At 39.3% G+C, this 26,194-nt stretch overlaps 1 protein-coding gene and 1 pseudogene across 1 annotated transcript in view; one reads left to right on the top strand and one right to left on the bottom strand.

The window, feature by feature from the left end:
- Nucleotides 1-3,455: 3,455 nt before the first annotated feature.
- Nucleotides 3,456-26,194, top strand: part of PPIL4 (peptidylprolyl isomerase like 4) — a 47,530-nt gene continuing 24,791 nt past the window's right edge. The window contains exons 1-9 of the mRNA XM_072827386.1: nt 3,456-3,614; nt 10,225-10,292; nt 10,379-10,443; nt 10,710-10,827; nt 11,995-12,137; nt 13,035-13,131; nt 13,874-13,990; nt 23,146-23,270; nt 25,800-25,866. Of these exons, the coding sequence (XP_072683487.1) occupies nt 3,545-3,614; nt 10,225-10,292; nt 10,379-10,443; nt 10,710-10,827; nt 11,995-12,137; nt 13,035-13,131; nt 13,874-13,990; nt 23,146-23,270; nt 25,800-25,866 (870 nt within the window). The 5' untranslated portion in view covers nt 3,456-3,544. The remainder of the gene's footprint in view (nt 3,615-10,224; nt 10,293-10,378; nt 10,444-10,709; nt 10,828-11,994; nt 12,138-13,034; nt 13,132-13,873; nt 13,991-23,145; nt 23,271-25,799; nt 25,867-26,194) is intronic.
- Nucleotides 17,430-17,862, bottom strand: LOC140608564 (large ribosomal subunit protein eL29 pseudogene; annotated as a pseudogene).

Below are 26,194 nucleotides of genomic sequence, written 5' to 3'. Positions count from 1 at the left end.
TTCATAGAGACACGAGAGAGAGAGAGAGAGAGAGAGAGAGAGAGAGAGAGAGGCAGAGACAAAGGCAGAGGGAGAAGCAGGCTCCATCCAGGGTCTCCAGGATCACACCCTGGGCTGCAGGCGGCGCTAAACCGCTGCACCACTGGGGCTGCCCAAACCTACATTTTTAAACACCATACTAATATCTACTAAAACGTTTAATGATAAAATAATCACAACAAAGAAAAGGCAGTTAAAGTTCTTGACAAGGACAGGCAAATGAAGAAACAGGTAAAGATTGCCTCCAACGAGGCAAAACGTCCTGCTTTCCAGCCAGCCAAAAATGTTCTCAAACCCCTGGACTACCACTGTCCCAGATATATTACTGTAAATGTTATGACAACGTGACTGGGATGAATCTCAGTTCACCCAACTAAGATTCCTCAGGGTGTGGGGATAAGCTGGACAAGGAACAGAAGGTGAATAAAGAAAATCGTGCTAGACTTGCCAAACACAGGAATACTTCTGCACCACATATGATCATAAATATGTTTTTTTGTTCATGCATTTAGCCATTTAATATCAGGATTTTACTTTTGGCGATTTTAGTAAGGCTGAAGACATTTGAATGTGGTTGTTCAGATTAGCTATATAAAGTGATGTCAACAGAGAAATTAGTTATGATGGTTGATGATGTTGATATTTAGAAGGGAATACAGATCTACTAACCTTTTCTCTAGACTAAATCTACTTTAGTAGTTACATTTGGTAGAATTCTGAAGGATATCTCATTTTTTAAATAAGATTTTATTTATTTATTTGAGAGAGAGCACAAGCAGTAGGGAGAGGCTGAGAGGGAGGGGCCGAGGGAAAGGGGGGAGCAGATTTGAGGCTGAGCAAGGAGCTGGATGGGGGGACTCCATCTCAGGACCCTGAGATCATGACCTGAGCGGAAGGCAGATGCTTAATCAACTGAGCTACCCAGGTGCCCATGGATATCTCATTTCTTTTCACCTATGTATCTACTATATAAACCACTTTAAGTATTTATACCATTAGAGTTCTAAGTGTATAAGATGCTGACAAGCATAAATTATATAACATCATGAAATAATATTTTCCCTACGAAGGTAGAAGAATATTTGATATTTAGTGATATATCAATGTGTATATGTATATATAAGTATATATGTATAGATAGTAGAGCATAACTTAAAGATATAGCAAATTACACACTGAACAATAAATAAGGTATTTTTTTAAAAGATTTTATTTATTTACTCATGAGAGACACAGAGGGAAAGGCAGAGACACAGGCAGAGGGAGAAGCAGGCTCCATGCAGGGAGCCCGATATTGGACTTGATCCGGGGACTCCAGGATCACCCCCTGAGCAGAAAGCAGATGCACTCAACTGCTGAGCCACCCAGGCGTCCCCATGCCTCAAATTTATTATGCAAATTTCTAATTCTTTGAATAATCCAAATTTTCTTTAAAAATCATTTAATTTTTCCAAATCCTTTTTTTTCTTGATCTATTTCTTTTAAGCATACATACACAGAAGTTTACCAAATATTACCCTTTAATCTCTAGTCTTACTATTAAAATTATACTGGGAAAAGATTAGTATACGTGCTGCAGAAGCAAGCACTAAATTGGGAAAAAGATTACATGAGTTTTATACAGTGTCCAAAATACTTGTACCGGGGATCCCTGGGTGGCTCAGCAGTTTAGTGCCTGCCTTTGGCCCAGGGTGTGATCCTGGAGTCCTGGGATCAAGCCCCACATGGGGCCTGCTTCTCCCTCTGCCTGTGTCTCTGCCTCTCTCTCTGTGTGTCTATCATGAATAAATAAAAAATAAAATCTTAAAAAAAATAGCTGTACCATTTTACATTCCCATCAACAGTTTCATTGTTATTTTCATTTGCATTTCTTTGTCAATATTCATTCACTCAACTATTATTTATTATCCATTGTGTGGCACACTGTCATGGCACTGGGGATACAGCAGTAAACAAAACAGGCAGAATAGGCTATAGCCTTCCAGAGCTTACATTTTATTTTGTTTTAAGATTTTATTTATTCACGAGAGACAGAGAGAGGGGCAGAGACACAGGCAGAGGGAGAAGCAGGCTCCATGCAGGGAGCCCGACGTGGGACTTGATTCCAGGTCTCCAGGATCACACCCCGGGCTGAAGGCAAACGCTTAACCGCTCAGCCACCCAGGCGCCCCTAGAGCTAATGTTTTAGTAACAATATAAACATAAATTCATATTTATCGTAAACAAATTCATAAATAGCATGTTAGACAGTGAAAAAGCGCCATAGGGAAAAAGCCTTATGGAGAAAAACAAGTGTATGTCTGTGGGCTTAATTATGGCAGGCTTCACTCAGAGGTGACAAGTGAGCAGGAGGCCTGAAGGAGGTGAAGGAGAACCATGCAAGTGGAGGCGGGTTCTAACCAGCGTGGGCAGCAAGCCTAAAGACCCAGAGGCAGTAAGGCCAACAGTGTCCAGAGAGTCTTGCAAAAGTCTAGTGTGGCTTCAGAATAAGAGAGGAGACAGGCACGGCAGCAGAGTATCACGGAAGGCCTTGAGGGCCGTTAGGAAAACGTTGGCTTTGACTTAAATGTTCAACCAGAAGCTCTGAGTATGTATAAAATGGTATAAAAGTGGCCGATCTGTTTGGTCAGGAGGCTTTGGGGCATAAACTTGGCATGGAAACCCTCAACAGAGGCCAAAAGTCATTTTCTAAGTCTCCAAAGTAAAATATTATTGATAAAACCAGTAGTGATCTGGTCTGGGGCCGAGGCGACTGTTTCTCAGCTTGTCGCCCTAAGGACCAGTCACCGTTAACACAGCTTCCGTCCTAGGCACGATGAGCCAAGGAAGAACTCCTCGGTAACCACCTTTCGGGGTAACAAGCTGTACATTGGAGGATTCAGGACAACGAGGAGACACTGATTAGGAACCCCCCAGGAGGGCAGCCCGGGTGGCGCAGCGGTTTAGCGCCGCCTTCAGCCCAGGGCGTGATCCTGGAGACCCGGGATCGAGTCTCACGCCGGGCTCCCGGCATGGAGCCTGCTTCTCCCTCTGCCTGTGTCTCTGCCTCTTTCTGTGTCTCACATAAATAAATAAAAATCTTTAAAAAAAAAAAAAAAGGAAACCCCCCAACAAGAAAGATTGTGGGAGAAGCTGGCGCGGTAGTCACTCTCGATGCGTCCGGAGGAACAGAGAAGAAAGGGTCCCCTCGAAGGCCCGCCCCGTTGTTGCGATGGACACAAAGGAGGCACAAAAACCTTTACCAAAGTCCTCTTATGAGGGACAGGCTTCAGCGCCGGGCGCCCTGGAAGAAACAGGATTTCCAAAACGGCGGCGGGAAGCCCCCGAGGCATCGCCGCTGTGTGGGCGGGCCGGGCACTGACCAGGCGGGCCGCGCCGAGGGGAGGGGGGCGTCGCCGGAGCGATGACGTACAGAGGCGTCGCGCCGAGAGTGACGCGTGGCGTAGACCACGACGGGCTGCGCCTGTCACACCCCGCGGCTTGTTGCGGAGGAGGAGCGGGCGCCATGGCGGTTCTGCTGGAAACCACTTTGGGCGACGTCGTCATCGATCTGTACACCGAGGAGCGGCCGCGCGGTGAGCCCCTGGCCCGGCTCGACCTCGCCGGGGCCACTATCTCCTTTCCCCAATTGTCCCTTCGCTGCCGGGTCCCCCTGAGTGGGTTCGAGCTTCTGGGCTCCTGGTGCCCACGCCTGGGCTGTTTTCTTAGCGGGCCGTGGTTCGAAAAGTTTTGTGAGGAGCAGCCTCCGTCCGGTGTCCGAGGCTGGCCATTCAGGTGGCGGGCGCTTGTGGCATCGTGTGTGTGTGTGTTGCAGGCTGCACGTATCATGCCCATAGCTTTTGTGACTTTACTGCGCTTTACTCGGGAGAGGAGCACAACGTGTATTCCTTGGTGTGTAATCGCTGAGTCCCGACGGAAGCCGAAAGGATGTGTTTGGAGCAGTGAGCGTGAGCATCCCGCCTGGGTGGAGGAAGGGCTGTGCGGAGATAGGCTCGGCGCCCTGGCGAACACTCACGGGTCGCTGCGGTGCCGCGCGGTGGCAAGCCCTGGGACAGGCGTCGTGCCCTTGAGGGTCTGATTTTCCCCTGGGAGACACAGACGAGGGAGTCCCTTTAAGTGTTGTCTTACAACCCATTGTAAGTGTTGTAGTCGAAGAATGTGTAAGTTGCCATGGAAACCAGAGCAGGGAGTACTTCTTCCCGGCTGGGGGCGGGGAGAAGCGAAGAAAGCAGAGAAAGTAGAACACTTGAACTAGCTCTTTCAGAGATGAGCGGGAGTGAGGGTGTTCTTTTTTGTTTTTTTGTTTTTAAGTTTTGCTTGGAATTTTTCTGGAAACAGCAAATGGTTTGGTATGGCCTGAAGGAATGATATGTGACGGGGACTGGCAGACTAGGAGTCTGATGGCATAGGTCATATCTGTTTGGCCAGATGTGAATAGTCCTGTGTGCCCTACTGAGGAGTAGGGTCTTTGAAGGTTTGAAAAGCAGGATTGAGGCGTAGCAAACTTGTTTTAGGAAGATAACAGGCAACAGCGCGGAGAATGTAGCAAGGCAGGGAGAAACTAGAGGCCAAAGAGATTAGTTACAATCAGGATCTTGTGCCCTTGGAATGCAGTTTATCAAAGAGGAGGAAACAAGGTACAGTACAAACTGTAAGTCCTTCCTGCATGTTACACTCTATCCCACCCTCTGTTGTACCCCCCACGCCCACTTCGCTACATTACAGGCTCAGTCATGCATCCATGTCTTTCTTAGGCTGTTGCTTCTACTCCCACATTATCTCTACTGTTGTGCTTTTGGCAAACATCCTGTTTATTATTCAAACCTTGGACCAAGAATGATTTCTTCTGTGAAGCTCTCCTTTGTCCCTAAGCTGAATTAGATCTGTTTCTTCTGCTCCGAGATCTTTTTAAAACAGCATGTAACATATTTTGTTGTGTCATTTACCTGTTATCCTGGAATTGTTTGCAAATCTTGTCTCCTCTCAAGGATGCAAACTAGGAAGAGAGCTGCAACTGCGGCTTCCTTATCTTTCTATCCTAAGCACCTAGTGCAATGCTTGCCACTTTGCACACACTAAAGGCCCATTACGGTGACTTGTGTGTGTGTGTGTGTATTTATTTATTCATGAGAGACAGAGAGAGAGGCAGAGACACAGGCAGAGGGAGAAGCAGGCTCCATGCAGGGAGCCTGACGTGGGACTCTTGGGACTCAATCCTGGGTCTCCAGGATCACACCCTGGGCTGAAGGCGGTGCCAAACCGCTGAGCCACCCAGGCGTCCCCTTATCGATTTTTAGTAAACATATATCCAAACTTATTTTTCTTCCTTTTTTCCTCCCTTCTTTCCCTTTCCTCCTTTCCTTCCTTCTTTCCCTTCCATTTCTTTCCTTTTTTTACTTTTTGTTATAGAAAACTTACATATAGAAATAGAGTCACAAAAATGAGCCCTCATTTGCAAGTGACCAATTAATGAACAGTTGTCAACACATAACCAATATTGTTTAATTTATACTGGATTTTTTGTATCCGTTACATGGGATTTATTTAATTTGCAGTTACTTCCATTTATATTTCTTTTTTTTTAAAGATTTTATTTATTTATTCATGAGAGACATAGAGAAAGAGAGAGGCAGAGAAACAGGCAGAGGGAGAAGCAGGCTCCCTGAAGGGAGCCCGACATGGGACTCAATCCCGGGTCTCCAGGATCAGGCCCTGGGCTGCAGGCGGCGCTAAACCACTGAGCCACCCGGGCTGCCCTCCATTTATATTTCTAAAATGTGATTAAAAAATAACCCCCAATCATTAATCACATCTGAAAAAATTAACTTTTTTTGTACCATTCATATTTTTGTTTTGTCTTATCAGTGTCTAAAACATATTTGATAATTTGGGATGCCTGGGTTGCTCAGTGGTTGAGTGTCTGCCTTTGGCCCAGGGTGTGATCCTCGAGTTCTGGGATCGAGTCTCCCATTGGGTTCCCTCTGCCTATGTCTCTCTGCCTCTCTTTCTATGTGTCTCATGAATAAATAAATAAAATCTTAAAAATATATATTTGATAATTTAAGGATCCAAACAAGGTTTATTTATTATATCGGCCAATATATCTCTTAAACATCTTTTAATCTATAGGTTTTCTTTCTTCCCTTTTTTAAAAAAATTTTTTTATTTGAGTTAGTTTTCACATGTACATTAGTTTCAGGTTCAACATAGTGATTCAACTTCTCTATACATTATGCTATGTTCACCACCCCCCTTGCCTATTTTTAAAGACTTTACTTTTTTAGAGCAATTAAAATATATAGCAAAACTGAGGGGAAGGAATAGAGAGATTGCTGTATGCACAGCCTCCCCCATTTTCAGTATCTCCCACCAGAGTGTATATTTGTTGTATATTTGTACGCTTGCACTATGTAGCATTGTACACTTGTTATTACAGTGGTACATTTGATGAACCTACATTGACACATCATAATCCATTGTTTACATCCAGGCATGCTCTTGGTGTTACACATTCTGTGGGTTTGGACAAATGTATAATACACATATCCAGCATTACAGTATCCTACAGAAAAATCATGCCCTAAAAATCCTCTGTGCTCTGCCTATTTATTTGCACCCCTCTCCCCAACTCCTGGCAACCAGTGGTCTTTTACTGTGTCCATAGATTTGTTTTTTCCAGAATGTTGTATGGATGGAATCATACAGCATATGATCCTTACGGCTTGGTTCTCTCAATGTGTTAAATGTATTTAAGATTCCTCCATGTCTTCATGGATTGATAGCTCATTTCTTCTTTGTAGCAAATAATAATACTCCATTGTCTGGATGTACCATATGTTATTTATTTATTCACCTACTGAAAGGACATCTTGGTTGTTTCCATATTTTGGCAATTGTGAATTAACCTGCTATAAACGTGTGTGCAGGTTTTCGAGTGAACATACATTTTCATCTCCTTTGAGTAAATACCAAGAGGTGTGATTGCTAGATTTATGGTAAGAATGTATTCAGTTTTGTAAGAAACTGCCAAAGTCCATATGTTATATTGGTTGCTATCTTTTTTTTTTTTTTTTTTAATTTATTTGTGATAGTCACAGAGAGAGAGAGAGAGGCAGAGACACAGGCAGAGGGAGGAGCAGGCTCCATGCACCCGGAGCCCGACGTGGGACTCGATCCCGGGTCTCCAGGATCGCGCCCTGGGCCGAAGGCTGGCGCCAAACCGCTGTGCCACCCAGGGATCCCCTATTGGTTGCTATCTTTTAATGTATAGTTCCCCCACTTTTTTCCCTTAACAACCTTTTTTTTTTTTTTTTTTTTTTTTTAAGATTTTACTTGTTTGAGAGTGAGAGGGGGGAGAGTATGAGCAGGGGAGGAGCAGAGAGAGAGGGACAAGTGACTCTGCATGGAGGCGTCTTGGGGCTCCATCCCAGCACCCCGTGATCATGACCTGAGCAGAAATCAAGTCAGAGGCTTAACTGAGCCACCCAGGCACTCCTACCTTAACAACCTTTTTTTTTTTTTTTTTTTTTAAATTCATGAGAGACCGAGAAAGAAGCAGAGACAGGTAGAGGGAGAAGCAGACCGATGTGGGTCTCGATCCCAGAACCCCGGGATCATACCCTGAGCCTATTCAAACCTTGGACCAATGGTCAATTGCTTGGTCCTTGGTCAGTTGCTGAGCCACCCAGGCGTCCCTACCTTAACAACTTTTTGAGAAGGAATCTGAGTCATTTGTTTTATAGAATTTCCCTTGTTTTGGATTTGACTGACTTTATCCATGTATCTTTAAATATATTTTTCTCTCTTCTGTTTCTCATAAATTGCCACTTAGAATTAGAGGCTTGATCAGCTATAGGTTTAATGTTTTTGGCAAGAATATTTTCATTTCTTTTCTTTTTAAAGATTATTTATTTATTCATGAGAGACACAAAGGCAGAAGCACAGGTAGAGAGAAGCAGGCTTCATGCAGGGAGCCCGATGTGGCACTCGATCCCGGGACACCATGATCACGTCCTGGGTGGAAGTCAGGCGCTCAACCACTGAGCCATCCAGGCATCCCAAGAATATTTTCATATAAGGTAGCCTGCACTTCAGCGGCATCACGTTCAGGAAACACTTGATGTCTGGTTGGCTCTTTCTGCGAAGTTAAAATTGGTCCGTGGGTTCAGGCTTGTCTATCTGATGTATGTTGCAGCGTCCCCATTAGCTTTCACCTAAAGATTTTGGCAGCCAGGGCGCCCAGGTGGCTCATTGGTTGAGCGTCTGCCTTTGGCCTGGGTCATGATCCTGTGGTCCTGGGATCGGGTTCCGTGTCGGGCTCCTTGCATGGAGCCTGCTTCTCCCTCTGCCTGTGACTCTGCCTCTGTGTGTGTGTGTGTGTCTCATGAGTAAATAATAAAATCCTAAAAAAAAAAAAACCAGATTTTGGCAGCCATTGATGATCACTGCCTAGATCCATTATTTTTGTTTTCTAGTTAAAGGACTGCTCTTTTGTACTTAACAGTAATCCCGGAAATATATTTTTCTAGAAAAACTATCAAAATCCTGATATTCAAGACCTTTCAATATCTTGGCCCCATCTTACCCCTCTGGTCTGTTTACCCACTATTACTCTTATTACTAGAGTGTTACAGAACTTAGACTGGGCTTTTGGACCCTTCAAAAAAGATTTATATTTGCACTTCCAGACTTATTCATACTGTCTTCCCAGCTTGAAATGCTCACTTTCAACTCTTTGCCTGTCTAGTTCTTTTAATGTCAACCATTGGCCTCTGTGAGGTGTTCTATTTTCCCTGGCCAGAAGCAGTCCTCTTTTGAACTCTAGTGGTTTTTTTTAAAACCACTTAAAAAAGAAAATATTTTATTTATTTATTTGAGAGAGAGAGACAGCATAAGAGTGAGAGAGGACGAGCAGGGGGGAAGGGCTGAGGGAGAAGCAGACTTCCCACTGAGCAGGGAGCCTGATACGGGGCTTGATCCCAGGACCCTGAGATCATGACCTGAGCTGAAGGCAGACACTTAACCAACTGAACCACCCAGGGGCCCCTAAAACCAGTTTTTACCATTTTACTATATAAATGGCATGATGGTATTAACAGATGTATCCAGTATTGATACATCTATATAGTAACTATTTTTATTCAGGTATAAGGACCCTGGAGAGCCTCCTATGTCTTTCTTTGTGTTTTCTAGCTTGATGTCTAACTAGACTATGAACTTGAAGGGAGGGACTATGGTTTTATGGCATTTGTGGTTGCAATGCCATGCACCTAGAAGATACTCCATAAATGTTTATTGAATAAATGAGTTCATTTATATGAGAAAGCTGGTACATGATAAGTATATGGACTTAAAACATTTTTAAAAAGATTTTATTCATTTATTCATGAGAGACAGAGAGAGAGAGGAGCAGAGACACAGGCAGAGGGAGAAGCAGGCTCCATGCAGGGAGCCTGATTGGGACTCGATCCCAGGACTCCAGGATCATGCCCTGGGCCAAAGGCAGGCACTAAATAAACCACTGAGCCACCCAGGGATCCCCAGGACTTTTTTTTTTTTAAGATTTTATTTATTTATTCATGAGAGACACACACAGAGAGAGAGAGAGAGAGAGAGAGAGAGAGGAGAAAGGGGCAAAGACAGAAGCAGGCTCTATGCAGGGAGCCTGATGTGGGACTCGAGCCTGGGACTCCAGGATCATGCCCCGAGCTGAAGGCAAACACTCAACTGCTGAGCCACCCGGGCATCCTACCATATGGAGTTTTTGAAGAGCTATTTAGTCATCATTTAAAAAATTGGTCTCAGATATTTAATTTTCTCTAATATATGTAATTGTACCCATTTGCAGTTACTCTGATAGATTCTTTTCCATCATAGTATTTATTCTCTTTGGTTTTCTTTTTCCCTTGCAAAACTAATCCATTAATAAATGTTTGCCTACTCCAAATAAGCCTGTTTCCTGCATTAGCTCAGATGCCCTGAAAGTCCTAAGAAAAAGAAAATAAAAAGATAATTTAAAATAATTGCCTTTTTCTAGGCATACTGCCTTCTTTGTGACTTTGGATGTTTGACCATTGGGGAGTGTTTGTATGGTAATTTGAAATTAAATTATGCCAACAGAGCCTTTACTTGCTTAAAAATGTATTTCTGAACTACTGATAAATTTAGTATTTATTTTTCTTTCAGCCTGCTTGAATTTCCTAAAGTTGTGCAAGATAAAATATTATAATTATTGTCTTATTCACAATGTACAGGTGAGTTAGTGGTTATTAGTCATGTCCTTTATTATGGGAACCATTTAGCAACTGTGTGAATTAACAAAGTATCCTATTTATTATAGAGGGATTTTATCATACAAACTGGTGATCCCACAGGGACTGGGCGTGGAGGAGAGTCTGTTTTTGGGTGAGTTCTTTTATTTCTAAATGAGAAAAAATAGAATTGCCTCTTAACAGTGTTATCTAACATATCTTAATCTGCATTTTGAAATACAGTTCAAATACAGATTTTTTCCAAGTTCCCTAAATGTCTATAGCAAATTTTAAAAAAACAAATATTTTGAATCATAGTGGCATTTCTATAAAGAAATGGTAATCCTATTTGTTACTAGTACTTCTGTATTTCATGTTGAAAGTACTTCAGTTTTATAATTTTATTATGTGTACTTTTAGTCAACTGTATGGTGATCAAGCAAGCTTTTTTGAGGCTGAAAAAGTGCCAAGAATTAAGCACAAGAAGAAAGGCACTGTGTCCATGGTGAACAATGGAAGTGATCAACATGGATCTCAGGTTAGAAAATGAGTAAAAAGTTGAGTTTTATTTTAAAATGAAGGACTGGAAAGAGCCACAAGTTATCATTTTAAGCTATCCAATAAGAGGAGAATTTCAACGATATCTGTTAGAATAAAAATATTATACTGTGTTCTATATAAAAAAAATTATTTTGGGAGGTACCTGGCTGACTTAATCAGTAGAGCATTCAGCTCAGTAGGGTTGTGAGTTTGAGCCTTGTGTTTGGTATAGAGATTTCTTAAAAATAAATCTTTATAAGAAACTACTTTGTTTTTAAAAATAAAATTATTTATTTATTTTTATTGGGGGGGGCGGACAGAGGGAGAGAGAGAATCTTAAGCAGACTTTATACCCCCAGTGCAGAGCCTGACGTGGGGCTCAGTCTCACAAGTGTGAGATTTTGACCTGAGCCAAAATCAAATGTCAGATGCTTAACCACCTGAGCCACCCAGGCACCCCTGCTTTGTTTTTTTATTTTTTTAAATTTTTTTTAGTAATATTTTTTTAAGATTTATTTATTTATTCAGAGAGAGAGAGAGAGAAAGGCAGAGACACAGGCAGAGGGAGAAGCAGGCTCCATGCAGGAAGCCCAACGTGGGACTCGATCCCGGATCTCCAGGATCACACCCCAGGCTGCAGGAGGCGCCAAACCGCTGTGCCACCGGGGCTGCCCTGCTTTGTTTTTTTAAATTTGAGACATGTCCATTGTGAGGAATTCAGAAAATACAGAAAAGTGCATGAAAGAAAAATAACATTATCCACAATCATACTATCCATGGATCATTGCTGTTCACGTTATGGTCTATTTCCTTCTGGTATTTATTACTTCAAAACATATCATGTTGAGAACCTTTCATTGATTGTCTTGTTTAATCTTTACAACAACCTAGTTTGGGGCAGATGCTTTTTTTCCCCACACAATTCGTATATGAAGAAACTGAACTTTGGTTTGTCCAAGTATTTAAACAACCAGGGAAGCCCTTGTGTATATAATGATATTTTATGTATAAGCTTGTACTTTTTAATTCGTACTAGTAACAAGTGGGTAAGAAATCATGCAGTTAAATGTAGAGTATTGGTTTTGTGTGTTTTTTGTCAGTCTGTAACTGATTCCAGTTTGAATTACAGATACATGTTTATATTTTTCTGTGTCTTTCTATACAGTTTCTTATTACTACAGGAGATAATCTAGATTACCTTGATGGTGTTCATACAGTGTTTGGTGAGGTGACAGAAGGCATGGACATAATTAAGAAAATTAATGAGACTTTTGTTGACAAGGACTTTGTACCATATCAAGATATCAGGTGTGGTTGCTATCTCAGTATACTAGAATGTTTTAATCCTGTGGTATTTGTGGAGATGGCAAGCATAGGACTGGTTTTTGGATAATTCCAAAATGTGAATTAATACAAAACTATATGAATCCATAAAGTAAAAAAGACTTTTTTATATTTTTATACTTGTGCTAATTATTTATAATTGCTTATGTTGGAAAGAATTATTAATCTTTAATTTAGTTTTTAAAAATGTATATTATTGAGAAATTTGGTAAAAGTACTAAGATTTAGACAAACTAATATTAGATTTATTAAAGTAATACAGAGGGCAGCCCCGGTGGTGCAGTGGTTTAGCGCCGCCTGCAGCCTGGGTATGATCCTGGAGACCCTGGATCAAGTCCCATGTCAGGCTCTCTGCATGGAGCCTGCTTCTCCCTCTGCCTGTGTCTCTGCCTCTCTCTCTCTCTGTGTCTCTATGAATAAATAAATTTTTAAAAATCTTTAAAAAAATAAAATAAAGTAATACAGAGTAGTAAATTTTTTTTTAAAGATTTTATTTATTTATTCATGAGAGACACACACAGAGGCAGAGACATACACAGAGGGAGAAACAGGTTCCTCAAGGGGAGCCTGATATGGGACTTGATCCCAGGATCCCTGGGATCATAATTTGAGCCCAAGGCAGATGGTCAACCATTGAGCCATGCAGGTGCCCCCAGAGTAATGAATCTGATATCAAACAATGAAAAACAGTAATATTAACTGTGAAAGAACACTAGTAATATATACTGGTGTATTAAAATTTAAGTACCTATGATTTTTGGGCATTAGAGATAATTGAGACATTTGTTATCTTTATAAAAAGTAAAACACAGATTCTGAAATAATGTAAGTATAACCTTTGACTTGAATTTATTTTGTAAGGATAAATCATACAGTGATTTTAGATGATCCGTTTGATGACCCTCCTGATTTATTAATTCCTGATCGATCACCAGAACCTACGAGGGAACAGCTAGATGTAAGTAGAGTCCTCTTGTGATTGTACATGCATATTAATGCTTTGCATAGATTTTGCTTTTTAGTCTATTAAAACTTATTTCTTCAGAATGACTATCTTTCTTGATCAATTCTTCTCGGACAAGTAGATAACTCATTTCTCTTCCATAAAGATAACTCATTTTTCTAGCTGTCTTTTCATTTCCCTAATTTCCGTTCTTCAACTTCTGTTCCACTAGAGGAGCCTTAGCTCTGGAAGCTTATATAAATACCTTGTGAAAATGTTTTTCTTGTCTCCTAATTCTAGGAGTATAGCTTTAAAGCTCAGTTAAACTAACATCTTGTAAGGGAGCTTTTCAACTGGGAACACTTTGGAACCATGCTAGCACCCAGAAATTTTTGTAGAATAATGCAGACTTTTCCCTCAGATTTTTTAAGGTATAAGTTTCTGTTTATGAAGCTTTCTCAAAGCTAAATTGGTCTTTATAGTTGGGATTTGGTGCTTAATTGTTAAGATCATTTCTTTTCTGCATTCAGCAGTAAGTTGGATACCAGATAGCTTCTTTATAATGTATATTTTGTTTTAACAATAAATTAGAAGCTTTGTCTAGCTCATATTATTAAATTAATTTATATCAATTTTCAGAGGCTTCAGTTTCTATTCTAACACATTTGATGGAGCTAAGGATAAATCATCATGTCTCCCATGTTTCTCAGATTTTTCAGTTCTTTTACTATATGTTTAAGTAACTTCTGCCTTACAGAGTGGTCGAATAGGAGCAGATGAAGAAATTGATGATTTTAAAGGAAGATCAGCTGAAGAAGTAGAAGAAATAAAGGCAGAAAAAGAGGCCAAAACTCAAGCCATTCTATTAGAAATGGTAAGATGATTATCTTTGTTAAGATAATGTTCTGCAATTTATTTAATCTAGAACTCATTGTGAGTTTATTTTTGGATTTTTTTTTTCTTTAAGTAAGGGAGAGGGCAGGGCTAGGGAAGGAGAGGGAGAGAGAGTTTCAAGTAGGTTACACACTCAGCACAGCCCTATGTAATCTCACAACCCTGTGATCATGACCTGAGCCAAAATTAAGAGTTGGATCCTCATCCGACTGAGCCACCCAGACACCCCTATTTAGGCTCTTTGTTAGTCAAAATATTAAAAATTTAGCAAAGAGTTTTTTTCTAGATTAAATTTTATATGACATAATACATGAAGGTAAACAAATTTGGTTCCATAATCAATATAGTGCCAAGTGCCTTTTTAAAAATGAACAGTGGATATACAATTTACAAATACTCATTGAATTTTAATTGTTTATATTCATTAATGAAAGACAGAGAGAGAGAAAGAGAGAGAGAGATTGGCAGAGACACACGTAGAGGGAGAAGCAGGCTCCATGGAGGAAGCCTGACAATGGAACCCGATCCTGGGTCTCCAGGATCAGGCCCTGGGCTAAAGGCAGTGCTAAACTGCTGAGCCACCCGGGCTGTCCTCATTTCATTTTTGAAGAGTGTTTATTTGACCAAATTTTATGTATATTAAAGAATAATTCATTTTATAACTCAAGCACTGAGGTTATTACAGGATACAAGGAACCTGGGTTGAAATTGAACACTCTAAAATATACTCCTTTGTATCACTAACAGTATGAAGTCATTTGAAGTTCTTCAGTATTGATTAATTGATCTACTAGACATTTTTTCCATTTGTTATATTTTTGTGGAATAGGCATACCTATTACACAGTAGATCAATAAATATTTGAAAGGATAATTCTGTTTTTATTATTACCATTGTTTTATATAGTAGAGCTTTCAGAAAGATTCTGCGTCTGTTTCAAAATTCATATTCACATCACCAGGCTGAAGGAACAAATGTTAAAGACTATAATTCAAGAAAATTTTATTGAATTGAAAAAATTTGAAGATATACATTTTAACGAGCACACTGTGTCTGAGACTATTGGCCTAGAATAGCCAACAGGATGGCAAATTTTAAGAAAATTACTGATCTTAAAAGAAAATCTTTTGAGCAACTGGGTAATAAGAGTAAGTGACTTAAAAGGGAAATAATATTAGATTATCATCAGAGTTTTTAACACCAAAAGTATAGGCAGTTTATGCCAGAAAGATGTTGGGTTAACATAACTAAGCCTTTTATTTTCTGATAATTTCAAATTTATGAGAAAGTTATAAAAAATAGCATAGAGAACTTCTCTATACCATTTACTCAGATTCACCACTTTTTTTTTTCTTAAAGAGAGGGAAGGAGGAAGGGGAGAGGCAGAGGGAGGAGACAGTATCTTTTTTTTTTAAATTTTTTTTTCAATTTTTATTTATTTATGATAGTCACACAGAGAGAGGGGAGGGGGGGCAGAGACATAGGCAGAGGGAGAAGCAGGCTCCATGCACCGGGAGCCCGATGTGGGATTCGATCCTGGGTCTCCAGGATCGCACCCTGGGCCAAAGGCAGGCGCCAAACCGCTGCAACACCCAGGGATCCCGAGACAGAATCTTTTTTTTTTTTTTTTTTTTTAATTTTTATTTATTTATTTATTTATGATAGTCACACAGAGAGAGAGAGAGAGAGAGAGAGGCAGAGACACAGGCAGAGGGAGAAGCAGGCTCCATGCACCGGGAGCCCGACGTGGGATTCGATCCCGGGTCTCCAGGATCGCGCCCTGGGCCAAAGGCAGGCGCCAAACCGCTGCGCCACCCAGGGATCCCCCGAGACAGAATCTTAAAGCAGGTTCCATGTCCAGTGTGGAGCCTGACATGGAGCTCAGTCTCATGACCCTGAGATCATGACCTGAGCTGAAATTACGAGTCCTAATGCTTAACTAACAGAACCAGCTAGGTGCACCAAGCAAGATTCATCAGTTTTTAACATTTTTGCCAATTCTGCTTGATGATTCATTCTCTCTTTCTTTCCCTCTCTCTCTGAATATATATGCACAAACACATATTATTTTTTCTGGACCATTTGAAAATAAGTCATAAGCATCATTCCTTTTACCTCTTACATCAGTGTGCATTTCTGAAGAGCAACAGTATCATCATACATATTTATAATACAGTTACCAAAATGAGGAAATTTAAAATTGATTGAAATTATAACCCATATTTCAATTTTGTCAGTTATTTCAGTAATCTCTTTTATAGCTTTTCCCATTCAGGCTAGAATCCAGCTCATGATCAGTCATCTGTTGAATTTAGTTATCATGTTTCTTCTACCTCTGGAAGAATTCCTTAACTTATCTTTATTTTTCATGTTATTAACATTTTTTGAGGAATATAGGTCATCTGTTTTTTAGAATATTCTTCAACTTAGATTTATCTACTGTTGCCTTGTGATTACATTCAGATTATGCACACAACCGGAATACTACATAAATGACCTTCTCAGATGTTATATTTGTAGGTGTACAATATCCATCTGCCCTTTGCTGGAAAGTATTCATTTTGATTACTTGATCAAGGTAATCCACTACCTGGTGTCTCCATTGCATACTTTGTTTTCCTCTTGTAACTAGTAACAATCCATAGCATTTGAGACCTTTCAAATATCTTGTTCCTTATCAAACCACCCCTGTGGATTTCTTTTTTTTTTTTTTAAGCCATTAAAATGTATTTAACAAACAGAAAAAAAAAATAAAAGTAACAAGCTGTATCACACACTTAGGTTTATTTTTATTTTTATTTTTTTATTTTTATTACACACTTAGGTTTAAAAGTGTTCTCTCGGGTTTTTTGTATTGGTTTTTTTTTGTTGTTGTTGTTGTTTCTGTTTTTGTTTTGTTTTAAGGAAACCAGTCTTTGAAGTTATTTTGTTGAGTATAGTTATTTCTCACGTTTCTTTTTCTTTCTCTCTGGTTCATCACTGTCCATGTTTGGAGTATCCGTCAGAATGCTTATTCCTGGAATCTGTGGTTCTACCAGGGACATTTGGATTTTCTGATGCTGGCGATTGGATGAGTCTAGCATGATTTTCAGTTTAACTTTATCAAATATATGGAACACTGTGTCCTCTGTTTTAAGGGAAGGTTCCTCATCATCCTAAATAAGCTTTGGCTTTGGTTTGTCCTTTTCTTCAAAAAAGACTGTACCTTCTAAACCATACTTTGGAATTAACATCACAATAGCATTCTTTCTTACAAACAGAATATAGGCTTCTTCACTTACTATTCCTTTGCTTTTGAAAAACAACTGGGTATGAAAGGACACTGATGCACGTTGGGCATACTGAGCCATTTTGTGCCAGAAATTGAGATTTTTACATAAATCTGCAAGCTTGTGTTTGTCAACTCTGGATAAGTACAGTCAGCCCCAATAGCCACAGCCAACAACCAATGGATGATGTCTGCATATCTTGGCCTTGGACTTTGGCCGGCAGAGCCTGAGACCTTTGGCAATGAGGGTATGAGCACGAGTTTCCCGAGTTTGGGGTGAGTGATGTAGGCAAGTTGATGGAGCTTGCGGCTGCCGCCCTTTGGGATCTTGGGCTTAACCTCCTTGGGTTGACAGGGGCCTTGATAGCCTTGGCACTCGCAGTCATGGCCTTGGCATTGTTGGCCTGCATCTTCTTCAGGCCCTTCTTGTGCTTCTTGGCAAAGCGCATGTTCCTCAGAAACTTGGGGTCTACCCCCTTAAGAGATTCGTATCTTTGTGACCGGGGTTTCTTGATGCCATTTCTGTACCATTTTTGCGACTGGTTGTGCGTGGTGTGGTTCTTGGACTTGGCCATGTCTGCACTAAAGCCTTCTGCTCCCCAAGCGCCTTGGACCAGAAGAGAAAAAGAGCCCCCTGTGGATTTCTTAGCTCTTCATGATTCTTGCCTAAACCAGTCTTAACTCTGATGGGTGCAAAATGGTAATTTTCTAACTCCGTTACTCCTTCCATATTGTCAGCCTGCTTTCTATTGTAAGGAATGGCCTTCCTATCTTTTTATTATATGTTCATTTTTAGTATGGACTCATGATTTCCTTTTTTTGTTTTAATTTTAGTAAATAGGCTTTATTTTTTAGAGCTGTTTTAGGTTTATAAAAAAAAAAAAAAAAAAATGGATCCCTGGGTGGCGCAGCGGTTTGGCGCCTGCCTTTGGCCCAGGGCGCGATCCTGGGGACCCGGGATCGAATCCCACGTCGGGCTCCCGGTGCATGGAGCCTGCTTCTCCCTCTGCCTGTGTCTCTGCCTCTCTCTCTCTCTCTGTGACTATCATAAATAAATAAAAAAAAAAAAAATTAAAAAAAAAAAATGGAACACCAAGTACAGAGAATTCCTGTGTACCTCCATCCTCCTCCCCAACAGTTTCTCTTCTTAATATCTTGCATTAGTGAGGTACAATTTGTGAGTCACATTGATATATTATTATTATTAAGTAAAATCTATAATTTACATTAGGTTTTTACTCTTTGTGTTGTACATTGTGGTTTTTGAGAAATGTATGATAACAAATACCTACTATTATAATATAGAGAATAGTTTCACTGCCCTAAAAATCCTCTGTGCTTTGCATATTCATACCTCCGTGTCCCCAACCTCTGGCAACCACTGATCTTTTTTACTATCTGCATAGTTGTGCATTTTCCAGAATGTCATATTGTTGGATTTATACAGTATATATCCTTTTAAGATTGGCTTCTTCCACTTAGCCATATGCATTTAATTTCTTCCATGTCTTTTTGTAGCTTGATAGCTCATTTCTTTTGATCATAAAATTATATTCCATTGTTTGGACATACCACAGTTTGTTTATCCATTCACCTATTAAAACATGTCTTGATTGCTTCCAAGTTTTGGCAAGTATAGTCATACTTGCTAAAAACATTTGTGTGCAGATTCTTCTATAGGTAGAAGTTTTTAACTCATTTGGGTAAATACCTAAAGGTGCAATTACTGGAATTTATGGTAAGATTATATCTATCTTTTTTTTTTTTAAGATTTTACTTATTTATTAATGAGAGACACAGAGGGAGAGAGAGAGAAAGAGAGGAAGAGAGAGTGTGGCAGAGACACAGGCAGAGGGAGAAGCAGGCTCCATGAAGGGAGCCTGACGTGGGACTCGATCCCTGGTCTCCAGGGTCAGGCCCTGGGCTGAGGGCGGCGCTAAACCACTGAGCCACCTGGGCTACCCTATATTTATCTTTGTAAGAAACTGCCAAGCTGTCTTCCAAACTGGCTGTCCATTTTGCCATTCCCACCAGTAATGATTGAGAGTTCCTATTGCTCAACATTCTTGTCAGCATTTGGTATTGTCAAGGTTTTGGATTTCAGCCATTCTAATAGGTGATCCTGTGTTGTTTTGATTCTCCATATTAATAGGTTTCATCTTTTGTTTCATTTACTTAAGTAGTCCCTACACCCGACACGGGGCTTTTACTTGTACTCACTACCCTGAGATCAAGAGTCACATGTTCCTCCAACTGAGCCAGCTGGGCACCACCTCCCCTTGTTTTTGAACTCACAACCCTGAGATCAAGAGTCACATGCTCTACCAGCTTAGCCAGTCAGGTGCCCCTCTATCTTCTATTTTTATTTTAAAATCTTTATTACTATTTCTTTTAAGTAGGCTTCATGTCCAGCATGGAGCCCAATGTGGGGCTTGAACTCATGACCCTGAGATCAAGACCTGAGCTGAGATCAAGAGTCCAGCATTTAAGCAATAGAGCCACCCAGGCACCCCATCTTCTATTTTAAAAAACAAAACTGGGACGCCTGGGTGGCTCAGTGGTTCAGCATCTGCCTTCGGCCCAGGGCGTGATCCTGGCAGCTGAGATCAAGTCCTGTATTGGGCTCTCTGCGAGGAGCCTGCTTCTCCCTCTTGTGTCTCTTGTCTCTTTCTGTGTTTCTCATGAATAAATAAATAAAATCTTTAAAAAAATCTTTAAAACAGAAGAATATCTTAACTCAGAGGTTTAGAAAGGCTTTAAAAAAAAATAAAAAACTGAAAACCAAACCAAAAGAAATCAGTTCCTTTTCCTTTGTGTCTAATAGAGTAAGTCAACTAGTATTTTGCAGTGTTAGTTTTGAACTTGATAGTTGTTATGAATATTTAAATTTCCTTACAGTATTTCATTGTTATTTTAAAATTTTAAAAAGATTTTATTTTTAGTAATCTCTTCACCCAGTGTGGGGCTCAAACTTAGACTTCTACTCTAAGATCAAGAGTCACATGCCCCACTGAGTGAGGTTCCCCAGTGTATTGTCCTCCCACCCCCACTGCCGCCCCATAGAGTTTTAAAGTTACCTTTGACTAAGTAGTGTGGCAAATTCTTTTTTTTTTTTTTTTAAGATTTTTATTTATTTATTCATGAGAGACAGAGGCAGAGACATAGGCAGAGGGAGAAACAGGCTCCATGCAGGGAGCCTGATGTGGGGCTTGATTCCGAAACTCCAGGATCACGCCTTGGGCCAAAGGCAGATCCTCAACTGTTGAGCCACCCAGGCATCCCAGTAATCCTTTTTTTTTTTTTTTTTCTTTTTAAGAGTTTATTTATTCATAAGAGACACACTCCCACAGAAAGAGAGAGAGAGGCGGAGACACAGGCAGAGGGAGAAGCAGGCTCCATGCAGGGAGCTTGACATGGGACTCAGTCCTGGGTCCCCGGGATCACACCCTGGGCTACAGGTGGCGCTAAACTGCTGCGCCACTGGTTCTGTCACGAATTCTTTTTTTATCTCAACCTTTTTTTTTTCTATTTGTGTTTCCTTCAGATGTGGTATTGTAGGTGCTTTTCAGGATTTTTACTGATTTGTTCTTCCCCCTTACATACTGTGATATTGCTTATTGGACATAGATTATTGTCTTAAAAAATTTTTTTTAAAGTAAACTTTATGCCTAATGTGGGACTTGAACTCATGACTCTGAGATCAAGGATTGTATGCTCTACTGACTGAGCCAGCCAGGCACCCCAGATTATTGTCTTTTAATAGGCTTCAGAAACACTGAACAGATATAACTGGCTCTGTTGCTTATTACTATTTCTGATTTTCAAAAAAAAGTTTTAAGTATGTTTATCCAAGAGGAAACATTTAACGTAATAATGTTATCAGAAATTATCTCTCAGAATTTTTGGATATATGTATAAAGGATTATTTTCTTATCTAAAGGTACACGGGAAATACAGTTTTCCCATAGAGAAACCAATTCCATCATCATGGTTTTCTCCCATAGTCATCCTCACTTGTTCTTCAGTAGAAAGTGGGATGTCCTTCTCAGTGCAGTAGTTGTCCATGAAGTTTACTTCAGTTTGGTCAGTAGATAATAGTGAGGGTGAGGGTTAAAAGCTAGAAACATTGTCCAGGAATTGTTGCTGTTTCATATTGAACAACAATGTGGAAAGAATAGGACATTTCTTTTTTTTTTTTTTTATTAAAGATTTTATTTATTTATTCATGATAGAGAGAGAGAGCCAGAGGCACAGGCAGAGGGAGAAGCAGGCTCCATGCAAGAAGCCCGATATGGGGGCAGCCCTGGTGGCGCAGCGGTTTAGCGCCGCCTGCAGTTCAGGGTGTGATCCTGGAGACCCTGGATCGAGTCCCATGTCAGGCTCCCTGCATGGAGCCTGCTTCTCCCTCTGCCTGTCTCTGCCTCTCTCTCTCTGTGTGTGTGTGTCTCTCATGAATAAATAAAGAAAATCTTTAAAAAAAAAAAAAAGAAGCCCGATGTGGGACTTGATCCCGGGACTCCAGGATCAGGCCCCGGGCCAAAGGCAGGCACTAAACCGCCGAGCCACCCAGGGATCCCCAGAATAGGACATTTCTAATGCAGAAGGCTAGAGTCAGTGTGATAATGTTTTTCAAAAGTTAAGAAACAGGCAAAACTAAGCTATATTACTTGGGGAATCATATTTAATGTGGGAAAACTGAAGAGATAGGGGCATGACCAAAAAAGGAAAACAAAAAAGCAGGATATTTGATATTCTGTTGAGAAAGGTAGAGTCATGGGATTAGGGGACATTTTAGTTCTTAACCTAGTTGTTGGTGTCATGGGTACTTTTTATTTTCATGCTTCATAACTTAGGTATACTTTATATAAATTATTTTTTAGTATATCAAATACTTGAAAAAAGAGAAAGAGGAGATAAAATTGGAACTTTGAAGCCAAATAGATCTGTGTTTCAAATCCCAACTCTGTTGCTTACTATTGTGTGGCCTTAAGTTAGTGTTCTTGAATTTTACTTTATCCATTTTTTAATTTTAATTTTAATTATTTATTTATTTATTTTTTAAAAGATTTTATTTTTTTATTCATGAGAGACACAGAGAGAGAGAGAGGCAGAGACACAGGCAGAGGGAGAAGCAGGCTCCATGCAGGACTCAATCTCGGGTCTCCAGGATCACGCCCTGGGCTGAAGGTGGCACTAAACCACTGAACCTGGGCTACCCCTATTCATTTTTTAAAAAATTTATTCATTTGTTATTGTTTCTTTTTAAAAAATATTTTATTTAAATTAAGTTTGTCAACATTCAGTACACCACCCAAGGCTCATCTCATCATATGCCCTCCTTATTTCCCGTCACTCAGTTACCCTATCCCCCTCACCCACCTCCCCTTTTGCAACCCTTTGTTTGTTTCCCAGAGTTAGGAGTCTCATGGTTTGTCTTCCTCTTAATTTTTTTCCCCACTCAGTTTCCTTACTTTCTCTTATAGTCCCTTTCACTATTTCTTATATTCTACATATGAGTGAAAGCATATGATAATTGTCTTTCTCTGATTGACTTATTTCACTATCATAATATACTTTATTCATTTTTAGAATGGAAACCACACAGTTGTTTTAAGAATTGGTTAGTAGTATATATAAAGTGGCAAGCATGGCATTCACACAAAGACTCAGACAAGTATTAGCTATTAATATTACTACCAGGAACATTGTAATTTCAAATTTTGAAATCTTAGGTTTCTTTTCCTAAGCTTGTAGTTTCTAATGTAAATTCAGTTGTTTAGGGAAATCAGTACTTTGGGCTTAGATAGGGTATTTAGAGTAGAGCCAACAAAGGAATTGATTTAAATTTTTGTTTACTTATAATTTAGGTTGGAGACCTACCTGATGCAGATATTAAACCTCCAGAAAATGTGCTATTTGTGTGTAAATTGAATCCAGTGACTACTGATGAAGATCTGGAGATAATATTCTCAAGATTTGGGCCAATAAGAAGGTAATCTTTAGAATTAATGAAAGATTTTAGAAAAACTGGATATTGGTAGTTTTCTAATAACATTTTTTGATGGATCTGTGAACTCTAGAATTTTGTAGTGGTTAATTTACAGGTGAGTCTTTTGTACAGTAGGGAAGAAAAATATGTATTTATATGTGTGTGTATGTAGATACAAATACACATATATATATACACAAACATAATTGAATGATTCTCCCACTTCCAACACACACATTTTTGCTCTAAAGCAGGAAGTGAGCAGAACAGTTTAAGTCTAGTTCTTAGAGTATTCTCAATAATCTTTAATATTTAAAATATTTATCTCATTTAAGTTCTTCCTAGAGTTACCAGCAATCTCTGTCAAAATTAATTTGAATCTAAATCTTCCCAAATTTTTCTTTTGCTACTAATGCTCATTTCCCCTGTATTGTTAATGTAAAAGTCTATGAAGCTAGTATTTCTGTGAGAAAGGGGAATATTCTTTCTTTTTTTTTTTTTTTGAAAGGGGAATATTCTTGAGGAAGGTCAATTACATAGTTGACGCTTGAATGACACAGGTTTGAACTGCACTTACTTACACACAGATTTCTTTTGATACAGTATAATGCTATCAATGTATATTCTTTATTCGTTTTTTTTTAAAAAGATTTTATTTATTTATTCAGGAGAGACACAGAGAGAGACAGAGATACAGACAGAGGGAGAAGCAGGCTCCATGCAGGGAGCCGGATGTGGGACCCGATCCCGGGACTCCATGATCACGCCCTGGGCTGAAGGGAGGTGCACAACCACTGAGCCACCCAGGCATCCCAAGGATTTTATTTACATATTAGAGCAAGCACAAACAGAAGAGCAGAAAGGAGAGGGAGAAGTAGGCTCCTTACTGAGCAGGGGATATGATGCTGGGCTTGATCCTAAGACCCTGAGATCATGACCTGAGCTGAAGTGAGACACTGAACTAACTGAGCCATCCAGGCACCCCATATTTTTGTTTGTTTGTTTTGTTTTATTTAAGTAATCTCTATACCTGACATGGGGCTTTAACTCAACAACTTCAAGATCAAGAATTGTGTGCTTTTCCAACTATCTAGCTAGGTACCCCTTTTCTTTATTGTCTTCTTAGCATTTTGTTTTCTCTAGCACATATTATTGTAGGAACACAGTATATAATACATATACAAAATATGTGTTAATTGACTGTATTATTAAGTTAAATTTGGGGGGAGTCAAAAGTTATATGCTTATTTTTTACTGCATTGGGGTCAGGATGCCTAATCCATATGTTGTTCAATGGTCAGCTGTAATTGATTAAAAAGTATTGTTTTATGTTTAGAATTTCCTTTTAGCTTCTTTTTTTTTTTTCTAATCCTGTGAAATCATTCTTTATTCTTCCTGTTGACAGAAAAATCTTTCTATAAATGGCTACTCAGTTTTATTCTTCTACCCCTTTTAGTATATCATATTTATAAAAAACTCTCCTGTATTGCTGCTTTTTATTTTTGAATTTTAGACATTACTAATGACTTCCTGCTCAGGAAATTGAGGATTTACCTCTATTCTTACCTTCCCATCTTTATTGTCCCCTCCTTCTACTTTGTGTTGTAGTTTTGGTTAGATATTATTCCTTCCATATTTACATTTTAATATATGTAAATGTTTTTTTTTTTTAAAGCAGTCCTTTTTTTTAAAAATTTATTTATTTATGATAGTCGCAGAGAGAGAGAGAGAGAGGCAGAGACACAGGCAGAGGGAGAAGCAGGCTCCATGCACCGGGAGCCCGATGTGGGATTCGATCCCGGGTCTCCAGGATCGTGCCCTGGGCCAAAGGCAGGCATCAAACCGCTGCGCCACCCAGGGATCCCTGTAAATGTTATAACAGCTGACCCATATGCCATAATGTGATTACTTTTCCTTTCTCTCACATTATTTTCCTGTTCATCTCATGTTTTTAAAATGAGACTTATATGTGAGGAAATGGACAAGCCACATGGTTTCAAATCCTATGTTATTGGCCCTTTTACGTGATTGTCAAGATAGATTAGTTCTATATAACAGCTGTACCAAGGGGGTTAAATTTAAGCTTGGTTTATATTAACATTCTAAAACTACAAAGCATAAATTTATTAAATGTGTATATATGTATGAATGTACATACATTATTCTACAGTAACATTTGATTTTCTGTAATTTATCTACATTTGGACCAGAAGTGAATTATGACTTAAAGAATATTTTAGCAGTAGTTTTCTTTTGGCACAGAAAGGTAAATATTTTTATCTTCTATTTTCTTCACTGCATTAGAAATTTAGGACTGTAGGCCAAGATTGGGCATTTAGGGTAGAAATTGGATAATTTCATTACTACACTGGGAACTATTTCTTTTTTAATTGTTATTGAAGAAATGTAGAGGAATATAGTTCCACGAGTTTAACTTTGATTTTTAATAACTGGTTTGTTTTATTCTTCACTTTTAAAGAGGAAGAATGCATACTTTTTCTTTAAAGTCACTTTTTCCAAACTTTCTTTCAGTTGTGAAGTTATTCGAGATTGGAAGACAGGAGAATCCCTCTGTTATGCTTTTATCGAATTTGAAAAGGTAGGTCATAATATACATTTTTCAAATTTATATTTATTTTGTTCTTATATAGTGTTAAAATGTGAAAAATTATAGAACTCTCTAGTCTCTAAAATGAGAAAATTAGTTTACCCTTTCTCTAGGCACCCAAGAAAAATAATTTTATTACATTCAAATAGAAGCTAATTTCAACATTTGTTAGTGTTAATATATGTACCTTAACTTTAGGTTCAGATGCAGTCTGAGTTAATGTATTTTTTAAAGTTTTATTTATTTATTTATTTTTTCATTTGTTTTTATTGAAGTTCAATTTGCTAACATAGAACACCCAGTGTCCTTCTCATGAAGT

The sequence above is a fragment of the Canis lupus genome, chromosome 1 (assembly GCF_048164855.1).
Source record: "Canis lupus baileyi chromosome 1, mCanLup2.hap1, whole genome shotgun sequence".
NCBI lineage: Eukaryota > Metazoa > Chordata > Mammalia > Carnivora > Canidae > Canis > Canis lupus.
The sequence above is the reverse complement of the archived record's forward strand: the minus strand, read 5'-3'. Positions and strand labels throughout refer to the sequence as shown.